This window comes from Micropterus dolomieu, linkage group LG02 (assembly GCF_021292245.1).
Source record: "Micropterus dolomieu isolate WLL.071019.BEF.003 ecotype Adirondacks linkage group LG02, ASM2129224v1, whole genome shotgun sequence".
In the NCBI taxonomy this organism is placed as follows: domain Eukaryota; kingdom Metazoa; phylum Chordata; class Actinopteri; order Centrarchiformes; family Centrarchidae; genus Micropterus; species Micropterus dolomieu.
This window is the reverse complement of record NC_060151.1, coordinates 6,599,674-6,615,101: the sequence shown is the minus strand read 5'-3', so window position 1 is coordinate 6,615,101 and position 15,428 is coordinate 6,599,674. Positions and strand designations below refer to the sequence as shown.

At 43.4% G+C, this 15,428-nt stretch overlaps 1 protein-coding gene across 17 annotated transcripts in view; it reads left to right on the top strand.

The window, feature by feature from the left end:
- nfixb (nuclear factor I/Xb) overlaps positions 1-15,428 on the top strand; it is a 132,609-nt gene that overhangs the window by 39,592 nt on the left and 77,589 nt on the right. For 3 of the 17 annotated variants that reach the window (XM_046071857.1, XM_046071799.1, XM_046071789.1), the window contains exons 1-3: positions 1,349-1,495; positions 2,062-2,593; positions 5,600-5,731. In XM_046071857.1, coding sequence (XP_045927813.1) covers positions 1,352-1,495; positions 2,062-2,593; positions 5,600-5,731 — 808 coding nt within the window. In that variant the 5' untranslated portion in view covers positions 1,349-1,351. Of the gene's footprint in view, positions 1-1,345; positions 1,496-2,061; positions 2,594-5,599; positions 5,732-15,428 lie in introns of those variants that run through there. The other 14 variants (XM_046071806.1, XM_046071839.1, XM_046071815.1 and 11 more) reach the window with 9 other exon arrangements.

The following is a 15,428-nucleotide window of genomic DNA, read 5'->3' as shown; positions in this document are numbered from 1 at the left end:
GTGTGGGTTGGGGGGGGGGGGGGTATCGGGTGAGGGAGACGAGGCGATGGCGGCCATAGTAAAGATGGAGGCAGGCTGAGGGCTGCAGGGATTGATGCAGGAAAAGGCTTGCTCCCCTGAACTTTGCCTCCGTGTCAGAGTGGAACTTGTCGATTTGGCAAATTGTGCAGCATCGGACAAGGCTGCTCGCTCTCATACACTCCCACCTGCTCTCTCTCTCTCTGTCTTCCTCTCTCTCCTGCGCTCTCGCGCTCTCCCTCTCATTGCCACAACACCCACCCACCCCACCACCCTCCCCTCCCCAACCCTCTCCTCTTTCTCTCTTCCCTCCCTTTCAGCTCTTGAAGCTAACGCATTGGCTGGGCTACAGGCATCTTGTTGCCAAATAGGTGGGCCCTACTCGTGTTGGCAAAGGCTCAAGCAATGGTTAGGGAAAGAACGCAGAGAGGACGAGAGACGGCGAGCGAGAAAGAGAGAGAGTTGGAGAGAAAAGGGGAAAAAAGAAGCAGCACTCGGCTTTGCCAGCGGTCGTATGCGCTCGTCCAACATTGATTCGGCTCTATTTTTTTTCCCCATTCTGTGCTCTGCTCTCCCTGGCCCCCCCATCTGTGTGTGAGTGTGTGTGCGTGTGTGTGTGTGTGTGTGTGTGTGTGTGTGTTTGAGGCTTGCGCCGGGCCCAAGGATCAGAACAGACACCACTACCAATTACACTTTGCCAAGGATTTTTTTTTTTCAAGGTTCATTTTTTTTTTGGTTTTTTGGAATGCACAAAGGACTGTTTATTTTAAGTGCATCTCTCACCGTTGTTGAAGTTCTTTTTTTCTAACAGTGCAATACTGTTAATATTTCTATTTTTACTTGATGCATTTTTTTGTGCTACAAGTTTTTTAAGTGACTCTTTTGTCATTTTTTGCTTTTGTGTAATGAGCTGCTGGCTGTGGTCCTGCTGTAGTGAATTTTCTCCTTGCTGAAATCTTGGGGTTTGTTTGGTTTAGGTTTTAAACTTTGGCCCGCTGTTTTTAGTGAGCAGCAAATTGTGCTAATTTTTTTTTTATGAACCCCCCACCCCCAAGTTTTTTTTTCATCTGCTAATTCTCCACACCCTGCCAAACCAGCACTTGCTTTACATTGGGGAGCGCGGGAGGAAAAAAAACTGGTGCAGGAGATTTTTTTTTTTCACTTTAAACGCTGTGCCAAATTTATGATGAGAGTGCAAAATGGTAACTACCAGGCCGTCTGTCTTCCTCTAGCAGTGTGGTTTTCTGTGGTGATTTCTGTCTGCTTTCAGTTTGTTGTGGAAATGTGAGTCGGGTTGGAGCTCCCTTGCATGGTAGCAGAGATAGGAAATGGTATGGCTGATCTTTTAGCAGCACATTTCAACAGTGGTCTTGTGGCGGCAAAGCTTGGCGGTGGTGAGCGACCGGTGTGTGGCAACCCTGGCACAGGAACGCTGTGGCGAGATCTGGGCTTTGTTGCCCAGAGATATGTAGTGAAGGTATTATGGTAGAGCAGAATAACTTTTCTTTTTTACAGCAGAACACCGGGAGCGCAACTTGGCTCAGCTTTTCAGTAGCTTTTGGATTTGAATTCATGCATTTTGTATTTGTTGTCTTCAATATTTTGCTTTCTATTTATGAAAAAGGAGGCTTTGCATCTTAAAGTTAATTATTTTCCATTTTTGATAGCTGCCTATCATTTGTATTTTATCTGAATTGTGATAATGATGAAGTCTTTTGACATTTTAGATGAGAATATTTATTTGAATTGCTTTTTTGGAATTTAAATGTTTTAGTAAACTGTAATTAGATTTTAAATTTTAAATTATAGTAATTACTTATTAACAAATAAGTAATTATGATCATTTTGATTTAACTATTGATAACAATATAATTACTGTATTATAATACATTTTATTACTCTTTGACTGTTACCCAATTGCCTCTTTTTCATTGAAATTTGTCAAAATGTTTTAACAGCTTTATTTTGAAGATCTGCATGCTTTCTTTCAAACCAAAAGCCTTTTTCAGCCTCCTAACGCCACATCTTTCTCTCTGTTATCAGGATGAATTTCATCCCTTCATTGAGGCCCTCCTCCCCCATGTCCGTGCCTTCTCCTACACCTGGTTCAACCTGCAGGCCCGTAAGCGCAAGTACTTCAAGAAGCACGAAAAGAGGATGACCAAGGACGAGGAACGCGCGGTGAAGGACGAGCTGCTGGGGGAGAAGCCAGAGATCAAGCAGAAGTGGGCCTCGCGCCTGCTGGCCAAGCTCCGCAAGGACATCCGGCCAGAGTTCCGCGAGGACTTTGTGCTCACCATCACGGGGAAGAAGGCCCCCTGCTGTGTGCTGTCCAACCCCGACCAGAAGGGCAAGATCCGCCGCATCGACTGCCTCCGCCAGGCCGACAAGGTGTGGCGGCTGGACCTGGTGATGGTCATCCTGTTCAAGGGCAGCCCCCTGGAGAGCACAGATGGGGAGCGACTGGTCAAGTCGCCCCAGTGCTCCAACCACGGCCTGTGTGTCCAGCCGCACCACATTGGAGTGGCGGTCAAAGAGCTGGACCTCTACCTGGCCTACTTCGTCCACTCACCAGGTATGTGGGCAGATTTACTGTAGTCACCTATATGACAAACTCCCACAGACAGCAGCTAGTGAGCCTTTTTATTTTCTTTCTTCATCTGGTCATTTATGCGCGCACACACAGGTCAGTATATTAAGTGTCACACACACTTTGGCATGTGAATCAAAGATTAGACCCTGCCCCTCATTATGTACCAAGCTGAGCCAATGCCAGGCTTTGATAAACACAGTCAGGACTAAGATAACGTCCTCGTCTTAACATTTAAAGGGCCAGTCTGCGCGGTCTAATCTTCAAAAAATGTGTTTCAGATAGATGTTTCTCTCTGGTTTAAAGAGATTCTGAGAATTTGACAGTCAGGCTTAAAACCTGTGTTTACCTAGAGATATGTTTGCACTGGTACATTTGTTCAAGTATTTGTGTGCAAATTTGTCTAAATCCAAATGTGCATGTTTTCCGGTGCCATCAGTAAACAAAAGCATCTGCAACCCTGTTTATCTGTGTGTGCATGCATGTGCATACGTGTGTGTGTGTGTGTGTGTGTGAGAGAGGCAGTTTGTCATGTGTCTGTAATCCATGTGTATGTTATTGTGAGATTGGTGTGTATCAATAGCGGTGTGTGTCGTGTGTGTGTGTGTGTGTCTGTGTCTGTGTCTGTGTCTGTGGGTTCTTTTGTGATTGTGTGTGTGTGGTGGTCTGGAGAGTGCAGTGACAGCTGGCCCGGTCCCAGGTAGTTCAGGAGGCAGAGAGAGTCAGCCTGTCTGCAGCCTCAGCCGCCTCAGCCGCCTCAGCCTTACACCACTCAGCGCACACACACACACACACACAAACATGCAAGTGGACACAAACGCACACAGGAGCCCTCCCTCAAACACAACTCACCCATGCTGCCCCATTTGTTGTTTGTCTGATTGTACTGATCACACACACACACACAAGTTGAGACTTTTCTGTTTATAACAGCATGCCTCTGCCTCTGGTTGTTTATGGGATGCTGTATTTTTCCATATTCGGCACACGAGTTTCCTGCTGAGACCATAAAGTTAAAATAGAGGTAGTGAAAATATCTTAGTGTAATGTGTAAACAAACATGCATTCTTCTCTGAGGGCAGTTTCACACTGTAAAATAAAATAGTCGGAATATTCTTACTTACACACATACCTATGGGGCTCAGTGGGAAAAAAATGAACATAGATATTAATTTTATTTTATACATATTTTTTGCAATTTTGTGTAAACTGCAATACTAAAATGTTAACACTAAATTAACATCATAATCTTAAATCAACTATGTTTTTATTGCTTTTGCAAAAAAAAGTAAAACACATATGATGTAAAACAACAAGATTATATTTTGTTCTATTCAGTTTAAGCAATTTAGTTTTTACAGTAACTACTGGGGTATTACTGCAGTGGTCTGGGCCGAACATAATTGTTCTTTATTGTTAAAATCCACTTTATTGCAGCAAATCTAAATAATTAAAGTCACGTTTGTTTGTTTTTTAGTTGTGCAGCAGTCATGTGATTCAGTTTAAAAATGTGGAACAAATTACTTTTAGTCCAATGACATTGAAAACACAGCTATTGAAGATGCATCAGTGGCACTGTAAGTGTGTCAGGCAAACCGTAGCACTCATATTTGTAGATGCTTGAAATTTGCTCTGTCCTATATGCGACTTATTAGTGAGATTTAGTGTCTCACGTTCACGATTGAAGCCCACCTGTACCTGTTTAAAATTTGCTATAATGTGTATAATATGTGTTTTGTCTTTTCGTCATTATGCTACTTTACAGTTCCAGTCCTGTTGTCTGTTTCCATGATTCAGGTGTTTGCAGGTAGAGTCAGTCACTAGCTGTCTCATTACACACACACAAACGCAAACACAATTACAGACCCTTTCTCCACCCTTTTACTATTATCCTGGGTCTCTTACCACAGACTGGCATACAGTTACAGGACCTTAATTCGTCTCCTTGGCAGGGAGGTTTAGCGTTCCTCTGTGACAGAGTACCCCTTGCCAGGCTCCTTTCAGCCCAGTGTGTAACTCTGCTTGAGTTTGCGGGGCCTCCCGTGAGCGCCTCTTCCTGTTCCACAATGCGCCGTGGCGAACCGCAGCTCAGATTAGCTCCCAGCGCAGCCTGGTGCCCCTCGGAGTAAAGCCTTTTTCTTTACTCTGTGCCAGAATCCAGCAGCCACTCACCCCCGTATATACACTGGACTAGCCTTCATCTTGCTGATTTGTGTTTGTACGTCACATTTGTATTTCTTTTTCTACATATATGAGCATTCTTATTTAAATCTTTTTTCAGTAGTGAGCACACCATTCTCTTAATTGACTATAAAAAATTTTTTAATTGGATAAAAAAGGCTTGTGTTCCCATCATAAGCATTGCTATTTTTTGTCTTTCCTGCTCATGTCTAAAGGAAAAAAGAAGCAGAATGCATTTAGAGCTGCATCTGTTGATAAAGGTCCACTGCTGTGGGAGAGAGACGGTTTCCTATTCTGATCCTGCTCAGCTTTTCCACAGCAACCTCAAAGGCAGTCTGTGCAGCACCTTGCACATGTGACTGGAATGGAACAGGGAGAACATTAGGAAACAAACCAAACAAAAAACATTCACTCGTACACGCTCAAATTGCTCTGTTTTCCAGGAGGCTGGCTGGGGTTAACCAGAGTTTACAGAGGACAGACAGACAGAGACTCCATTCTAACCTTTGGGGTGGCAGCGTTACAGTTTTATTCTTAGCTCCCCATTCCAGGGTGTCTGTGTCTTGCGGAAGCTATCAGTTGCCAGGCCTGATGATTGGACTGCAGCCGTCTCACCCGCCTGTCCCCGCCGCGGCGTTTCAGTTCTCACGTCCCACTGATGTCACTGTCGCCAGCTGCGTGTGTGTGGGGGGGCTCTGCTTTCAAGCGCTGTGATTGACAGAACAGGAGATCCACCCCCCACCCCCCTTCTTCTCTGTTTCTGCTCCCCTACAGTACAGAGGATGTGTCTATGCTTTTGTCCAATTATAGACTTGGGCCCTTCCAGGCGGGGCAGTGAGAGCTGGGACAGATCACAGCCGCTGTATTCTGATCTGCACTTCTGCTCTGCAGCTGTAAAGCAAGATTCCACTACCAAACAGAGCCTGAACACACTCACTTTTGGTAAATACCTGGCTGCGCACATACACACACACACACACACACACACACACACACACACAGATCATGATGAGAGTCGACCGCAAAAGTGGTTCATTGTTTTTTTCACTCATTCTGCTGCATGTGATGATGATAGCAATAATGGTTCAGGGATGTTGAGGAAGTGAGGGAGATAGGGAGGGATCTGATCTCATCGCTGATCACATGTCTGTCGAAGTCTGGCTTGCCAGTTGGGCGATGAGGGCCTTCCTCCACCTAGAGACCCAGGATCAGGTCATGTTTTTTTGAGCGCTGTGTTCCGTATTTGTCTTGACGAAGCTGCACGGTGCCAGCATTAGTCATGTTTGGAGCCCGAGCTGCCTCATACAGCTTTCATTACTTGAGCTGTTATGACAAAAAGATGTTTCTGAGAGTACAACCTCCATATCTGTTCTCTGTGCTGGAGACAGACGGACAAGAGAGGTGCCTGGGCCAGGTCCGAAAGCCAACTGTGTGTGTGTGTGTGTGTGTGTGTGTGTGTGTGTGTGTGTGTATGCCAGACTGCACGGCATATCTGTGCTGATCTGATGTTCATTTACCCATCAATGTGTCTCTGCGCGTAGTCCTAAAATTACAAATGACCAAGAGAATATCTTTTAATAGAGGCAAACAAAGAGAGGAATCGACAGGGAGACAGACGACTGAGAGACTTAAAGCCTTCACGTCACGCTAATCCATCAAACACATCTTATCTGCGTTGCCTAATATCCTGAGCTTCAAAAGGAGGTAACATTATCAGATGCAGGTACATAATGAAGAAGAGACCAAACAGGACAGATATGTGTATGTGTTGGTTTACAGAGGCTATACATTGGGGCACATTGAGCAGAGTATGTGCAGCATAATATCACACGAGCAGTAATACTCCCGTAGAGCCAGGTTGCTTTCCGTCAGTTGATGAAGAAAAGAGGGAATCATAATGATGTGAACCCCCCCAAAAAATCCCTCTCAGTCTCTTCTTCTTTTCCTTGGCTGTTGTGCACAGCAGAGATTTCTGGATGGAGAGCAGAATTGTGCTCTAGTGTTCTGGCACCGGTCTGTATCCCGGGCCGACAGAGAAATAGAGAGTGTCGGCGCCGAGGGAGCCGCATTCATCTGGTGTGAAAAACACTGCTGGTCCGACACTTTCAACGGAAACTTTCTTACGCTTTGTTGTCATTTGAAATAATGTGCCCAATAAAGTTTGAGCTTCGGCGAGCCCCTCTCATGACGGGACAGCGTCAGTGACACTGTGGTGTTTTTAATATGCACTGAGGCATAGGGGCCTCCAACAGCCACGGTTTGGCCCGTTTTCAGAGCCCCCAGTTTTTCCAGTTGCTTTTTGCAGTGTGTGTCGTATGTGTGTGTGTGTCATATAAGGAGCGAGAGAGAAAAGAGGAGTGGAGTGTGCGGAGTGTAAGGAATTGCTGGTAAACAGATTATTCCAGTATGATCGGGCTCCCAAATAAATCGGTGAAAACAGGCGAAGCGTTACGCTGCCGCTCGCTCCAATCCTCTGACCTCCTTTTAACCGATCTCTCACAACTTTCCACTGCTCTATAGGTCCGACTGCTGAGCAGCTCTATGGGCTTTGGGAGCAGGCCAGCCTGCTTCATATTTATTGTAATTATCCAGTTTAGTGAATAATACTGGGAAAGATACACAAAAGACTGAGTATATGATTGAATTAAGTCTAATTTTGAAACAAAGGTCAGGTCTTAGCTTTGCAAATAGAAAAATCCCTTGTACCAGAAAGTGCCTATTATGGGCAACATGGATTAGCTTTATTTCCTAATTTCACTGTACAGTGATTTTTAATTATTTGTGTAATTAAGGTTAATAAATAAATGTTATGGTGTCTCTTTTAGCAATTTAGGAGCTCAGCTCAGTTCACTTTTATACTTGCTTCTTTTTTTTTACACACAGAATGTATTTATTTCTCAAGAAATAAAATTACTTAATACGCATTAAACATAATTAATAAATATACTAAACACAGGGAACAAAATAAATAGGCTATTCAGCCTGTAAATAAAGGCTTTGTATCTATTGAGCAATAATTGCATTTATTTGACCGTTTTCCTGAATTGATTTTCTCCTTTTTAGAAACAAGTGGAACACAAAATAAGCGCACATTTTCCCCCTAGTTTCTTGTGTATTATTTTTGGTCTCTAGCGCTGTCTCGTTTCAGTGTGTGAATTAGCATGACCAGTCCTCTCTTTCTCTGTACAGGCGCCAGGCCTGAAATCTGTCTGTCCCCTAAAAACATACGTATCCCCGCACAGGAGGAGTGGCTTGGCTTCTCAGCTGCTTGAGCCGAGGGGCAAAGAGCAGGAGGAGAGGAGAGGTGAAGGCAGCAGAAGAGTAAAAAGGAGAGGGAAAAGAGAGCGTCTTTTCTGGGCCGATTCCCAGCAGCCAGATTCTGATCAGTCCGCCTTGTTCCCTCGGTCCAGTGGAGCAGAGCACGGGGAGACTGCCCTGTAATTGGGACAGCTCTTTCCATACGGAAAATGGGACCGGAACACCACGACACCGCTGAGTACAGATCCCCCGTCTCCGTGTGGATTTTACTTTTGATTTAAAACCGTCTCCAATTCAAAAATTAGCAATTATACGCAAACAAAATCCTCTTACATTTAAAATTAAACAAATTAAAATCCTTGAAATGAACACTAATAATGAATAAATTAATAAATATCTCCCTTTAACATTTCCCTGGCTGTTTTTAGTCCCTCATTTAATGGTAATAAATGTCAGTCACTGCTGTTAGTATGATATTGAGCGCTGATATAAAGTCAGAAGAAAAGCGTAGAATAAAGATGATGCAAAATGCCATGCTGGAAACAAAGAGAGAGGGAGGGCAGATATTCAGGCTAGTGGGGCTGGTTGGCAGCATTTGGCACCCAAAGCTGCAGCTCTGTTTAGAAGGTGCCAGCTTTTCAAACCGACACAGTCTCTGCCAACTTCTCTCCTTCTGATCCTTTTCTTTCTCTCTCATTTTAACATTTTTCCCCCCATATCCTTGTTTTCGCTTAACATGTCTTCGCCTCTGCGCATCCCCCTACGCCCTTACCACCACTCATATGGCTGCTTTTTCACAGCGGGTTGCCAAAAAAGGCGAGCGTCAGGACTTGTGAACCTAGGTCTTATTTTATGGAGATCTCAGCGCGCAGAATAAAACGGCTATCATGTTACCAGGCGTGTGCGTTTTTTGTTGTTGTTTTATTTGTTTTCTTCCTTCCTCCAAAATATTTTCCACCAGCTTTTAGCAGAGCGAATGTTGTTACTCGGTGTGATCGGTGGCTGCTGTGGATTCAGGTCCAAAACAAAATGGAGGATAAAGTGCTGCGCCTCTCCAATCAGAGGAGAGAATGAGTCCGCTGCGGGGGGGGGGGGATGTCACTGGCAAATTAACAACAATTAACAATTTTTTGCTAAATGTGTTAACCGTCAGAGCAGGAAATGGTAGTCAGGGTTAAGGACTGATGGGTTTTGGGGAAATGGAGAACATGTATTGTACATCATCTGGGACAGAGACCTGGGGGCCCTTCAGAGACATGACGTGGTGCCATGAGTGATTGGAGAAAGCGTTAAACCTTGGGTGTGGGGGTGGATGGAATTACTCAATAATGATCAGAAAATTAGAGCCATTATTGAGGGAGTGTAAACAGGCCTCTCTAAGTGTGAAAGGCCCCTATTCAGCCAGGAGCAGGAGCAGGACTCCTTTCTTCCTTTCATGGATCCACCCATGGCCTCGAGAGCTCCGCTTTTGTTCCCTGAAATAACAGAGAGAATATATGGGGTCGCAGGGGTGGGGGGTCCTGTTCCCAGCGCTAAGCACAGTATGGAATAAAGCTACTGGTACACTCCATATGTATCCATCCTTAACTTGTGCATTATTTTCTGCTTATTATTGTGGCAAATGTCGCTTTTCCTGCTCTCACTACTTGCAGCTTTTAGTCAGACTAACTTAGTAATTTGTCTGTCTGATGTATTTAAATATGTCAGTGTCACTGAGTTCAGAAATTCTGACAGCGTCTGTTTAAGTGTTTCTGTGTGTCTACAAGTGCACCTGGGTGTCTCTTCTCTATGATCAACATTAAAAAAAAACAATAAAAACAGCACTCGTTTCTTCCTCCGACTTCTGCATCCTGAGAGTCGGCAGTCAGGGGAAGGTGGGTGTGAACTAGGCGCTAATGCGACTACTTCCGCGTTTGTCAGCGCAAATGTTCTAATTTATGGGAAACGGATACATAAATAAACTCGCCGTGTCTCCGAGCAGCTGAACAGCAAATGTGCCGCTCAGACGGGGACAAAGAAATGAAAAGAGGGCTTTACACTTTGAACAAGCCGTTGGCGAGAATAAAGGAGAGTGTGTTTCCTGTGTTGTTGTTTTTTTCCTCACGTCATTTTTAAGCACTGTAGTTCACAGCTCTGCACCCAGATTAGGAAGATTTGACAATAATAATAACTAACACCGTTTTCGGTGGCTGTTTTAATGACTCCGGTTTTATGTGAGTCCAGAATTTTATATTCAGCATGGTTGACTTGTACAATTAAATCATTCTTTTTTAACTTTTTTCGCCTACAACGTAGCAGCGAACATACCTTCACTTATCTCAGTGTCATATTTTTATTCAATATCTCATCCTTCTTCATTCACGTCTCCCTCCTTCATGCTTCCTCTGAGGACACTCTCCAGGGCAGGGCTCCGTCCATCTCTGGGCTCCTGCTCAAAAAAATAAAATCACCTGACACGTTCACTCACTTTCTCCGTCTGTTTGCTTTTCATATGGACGGCCAGCTCCATTTCACAGGCATAATTTTGGATGGTAACATTCTCATTATACCCGTCAACTGTCAGCGCTCAACTCTCTCGTCTATAATTTCAGACTCATTTGAATTCTTATTGGCAGCTTCGATGCATAAATTTCATAGGAGATAGAAAAACAACACTGTTTTTTTCCCTCTCTCTCCCTGGAGTGCAATAAAAACATGGAAGAGATTAGGGGGAAAGAAGTTTATGAAATTGCATTGTTTTTTTGGATTTATTTATCAGAATAACACATGTTCAGTATTATAATTTTAGTTTTATACATCTTATATGTGTATGTCCTGGCAAAAAGTTGCGTGTCGACTTAAACCTCACAACAAAAACTTTAAGCAGTCATGCTCCAGTGCGTAAATGTCCTTACTGTATCTGTGCATTGGATAACTGTCCAGAAAGGCAGTTGAATAGAGTTGCCATGGCCACGTAGCTTTTTGTTTTTTTTAGCTCAGTGTACCTTTCCTGGGTGATGTCCAAGGAGTGTCAGCGACTGGCCTGGTTGGCATTGCGAGTGGCCATGCAGTGCTGGGCTGTTTCCGTGGCACTCTGGCCCACTGTGTGGGCAACCAGAGCACAGAGCTCTGCCAGAGGAATCCACTCAGATCGCTTTCACTGTATAGAGGGCATCCCCACACTTATGCAAATGGTTAAAACAGATACCTATACAGTACAGTTGAGGGGGACTGTGCATAAACAAAGTAACATCACTACTACAGTGCATACTAACTGTGTGTCAAGCTTCAAAGGAATCATTTGTATTCCTTTGAGAAAAAAGAAGTTTATTAGATTTTCTTGGCGTTATGATATACTTGTTTCTGGATATACGAAAGACTTGTCATTGGATGTGGACCAAGTGAGACATATGAAAATGTCAAACGGTAATTTTAGAGCACATTTTTCCCTCAATGTTATTCACACATTTTGTTAGGCTTAGCTCAGTCCAGGGGGCTTACACGTGAGTTTTATCCTCTAAGATGCTCTGAGTACCCTTTTGAGATCGCAGCTCAGATATGATTTATCATTAAAAAAGCAATGGAGCCTGTGATATAAACGACTCCTCTGCAGGGAAACAATATGACTTTAACCCTTGTTTTTTGTTAACATTGGCTTTATACCCTCGTTATACTCCCTTTGAAAATAATAAAATATTTGAACAATCAACCAATTTATTTCCCTTGTAATGCATTTTTTCTTTCGTCTCAACCTTATTAAAACAGAAAACGTAGAACAGCAATAAAATGGTATCCTTTTCATTTGCCACATACTGAGCTTGCACATTTGATGAAGGTGGAAAATTGAAATGACCTCAACGAGGTGAGGAAGGAAATGTTTCATGCTCAATTTTATATTTGCTATGCAGTGTGAGATATATTCCTTTTTGTTTTCCAAAAAGTCATTGGCAGACAGATAAGTGTACAGTCTGTTATCCAACACAGTGCTGATACTTAAGTTTGGGGTCAGTTAGACCCCAGAGAGGTCAAACTTCCTATTAGACCTCTTATAAAGAAATAGTTGTAAAACTCAAATAACAGCAATCCAGACGTACTCATTTGGGATTTCGGAAGGGTGGAGCTGCGTGAAAAGTCTTGTCAACACCAATCACAGCGATAGAGCAGCAGTCCATTCTATTTAACAGCTGGGGTCTCTGAGACCCCAAACAGAAGTAATGCTGTGTTTCCTGTAGCGGACTTCTGAAACGTGTCATCAGTTCAAAATGCTTATTGCAATTCTTATATAATGAGGGAAAAATTATCAAGTATCAAGCTGATAAAACAATATTAAGTATTGTGTTTTTTAAGCTGTGAAAGACAGCCCGGAGTCTCCGGGACCTCAAACACTGGGGTTACATGAAACACTAAAATAAGGAAGTGACAGCTGTGAGAATGTTCCGATTGCAAATTGCAAATTGAGTCCCATCAGCTGTCCATTTAAACCACAATGCTCATCTGATGCTGCTCCACCCCAGCATCCACCCGTAGCCTTGAATTGTTAACAGAAAAATATTAATTATTTAAAATCGTTATTTGAAATTGCTAATCCTCATGCCTCTGTTTCCATCATCTAACAGAGTGTTTCCCATGAAGGGATCTGTTATCGTCACTCCCCAATCTCTCTCAGTGCAGCCTTAAAGGTATGCTATGGGGAGTGACATGGTCCGAGCCTAGATGCCAAATATTAAGTACTGTATACATACTCTGTATTCGCATGTTAATACAACTGTTGCATGCCGACTGAATTGTTATCGTTCATAAACACGAGCCTACACCCCCTTCCCCTTTGATTTTTCAAATGCAATCTGCTTTTCCTCTTAAAACATTAAGCCTACATCCCCGGTGGCTCTCTTCAAGTCCACGGGAGTGAAGTGTGTGAAGTATGTTTTTAGGTGTTGTCTGTGTATGTAAGTGTATGGCTCATATGCGCCATAGAAGCAGGCCGGGCAACAACAAACGCTGTCTGCAGCAGAGCATATGAGAGTCCTCACCGGCCTCACCCAGCACCTGAACCCCCTTCACACCTGATGCCTGTGGGCCTTGTATGTATCATGAAGAGAAACGACCACATTCGCAAGCAAACGTGTAAAGAAATGTACACGCAGTGATGCATGGCATGGGACCTGGGATTAGACTGTGGGGTGCACTGTCCTCAGAGGGTAGGTAAACCAGGCTGCAACTCGGTCCCCCTCACTGGTCCTTGACTGGGTGCAATCTGTCACCGCAAAAGTAGTGGTGGTGGCGCATAGATAAGATGCTTGCCTTTGGTGTGGGAGACTTGGGTTAGATTCCCACTGTGAGACATCCACCATTGTGTCCCTGAGCAAGACACTTAACCCCTAGTTGCTCCAGAGGCATGCAACCTCTGAGATGCATAGCAATTGTAAGTCGCTTTGGATAAAAGCGTCAGCTAAATGAGTAAATGTAAATGTATAAAACCAAATGGTCTTCTTGGAATTTCATCAGAATCCTATTCTGCTCAGAAATTATTTGATATTGGGAAATAGTAGGGGCTGAATGGTATCCCTCTCAGCAGCAGCAGCAGCAGTGGAGCTGATCTACTTGTTATTTGCCCTTTGTGCGGTAACATTTGATTGGTGTATTATTAGACACAGACCACCCTGCTTCTGAGCCCTACTTGAGTTTCCATTCTTCTGCTGCTCAGCTTCAATGCGAGGCTCTCCTCCAGCAACCCAAACATACAGGGGCGCACACACAGAGTAAATTAACGTAAAGACAGACAGAGAGGAGCGGAGCGAGTCCCAGTCCTTGCAAGTGCTTTCTGCTTCAGTGCAATGGTGATAGAGAAGGTAATCCAAGCCTTGGTGTTTATTTTAAGAGCTGATGATCTAGAGATGGCCATTAAAAGCAGAGGGCAAACAATTTAAGAGCAGTAAATCTGAATGGAGGAGAGGAGTGGGTGTGGGCGGACGGGGAGGGGGATAGGGGCACACTCTCTGTCCCGTCTCTCCCTCCATACAGAGAAAAAAAATAGCTGAGATGACAGTGAATTAGAGCAATCTGGCCTTCATTCTGCGGTTAGATTTTTATCTGCGGTTTTGGCCCCGAGAGCGTCTCCTATCCCTACTTTCTTTTTTGTGCCTTTTATTGTTGTTTCTGTTCTATTCATCTGAGTTTATGTTCCCCTCTGACCTGGCTGTAAAACCGACCCTAATGACATAGTATTCACACTGAAAGGCATCAGACTTGGTCCCATTATTCTCACTATCTCAATCCAGGGTGTGTTTTTTCCACCAGGACCTAAACACCCAGACTAATATGATTACTCCAAGGCCAAGTTTATGTTTTTGATACATGAATTGTTTTCGCCCCTCTGATTGATTGAAAGATTTTGTCTTTGTGCATGGATTAAAACTACACAAATCTGGCAGCTTCGTAGGGAAATCCTTGTGATAAGAGCTGTGATTATCCCAGTAAACTAAAGATGGCTTACACAGAGAGCTCCTGTTTCAGTCTTTCAGCAAACTCCAAGACCAGTATGCATAAAATCTTCCAAGAATATACTAAGAGTGTTTACACTGCATGGCCGAGGTCACAATGAATATAAATCACTTTTATAAGTGCTTGAAGTGAAAAAAAAACAAGTGCCAGTGCTCCCTTTATTCACATGATGGCATGTGTATCGGCCAGATGTACATCTGTCTACTGTAGATGTACTATCCACAACATGGAAGAGTAACTAATATAACTTAGTGTATTAGTATAATACTATAACAGAAATTAAAAGTATTCTGTATTATTGATAGGTTACACTTTTTTTACTTTTATATACAAAATGGCCCTTAGTTCAAGATGCAAAGAACCCAGAAACTGCACACCAGATATACCCAACCAGATGGGCCACTACCACAGGGAGTATTTCTGCAGTTACCTGGGTAAATGGTACATGGGGTACATGGAATCATTATGGAGGACTACCACGTGTTGAGAGTGCTTGAAAACTAGTTATTAAGCGAACAGAGAAGCTGCTAGAGTTAGCTAATAGACAAATAGTTGAAATGGTTAGCGAACAGTAATGTGTAAATTGCTGAATAGATTAAAGTAATGGATAAATGGTTGAAGCAGTCAGCTAAACCTCATGGATAGAGGGTTGAAGTCAGTAAAAGTAATGGATAAACAGTTGAAATGGTTAGCCAACAGTAATGTGTAAATTGCTGAAATAATATTGATGAAGGAGTATGAATTCATCTGACAGGGCTGTGGGGGTACTTCTGACAAAAAGATTTGGGAACCACTGCATATGTCTTGATCTCCTCGCCAAATAGTTTGTTGAAACAGTTGATTGATGTTGATTGGCGCTGTCTTTTTGGCAGTGTGGCAGTTTTTTTTTTTTTTGGGGGGG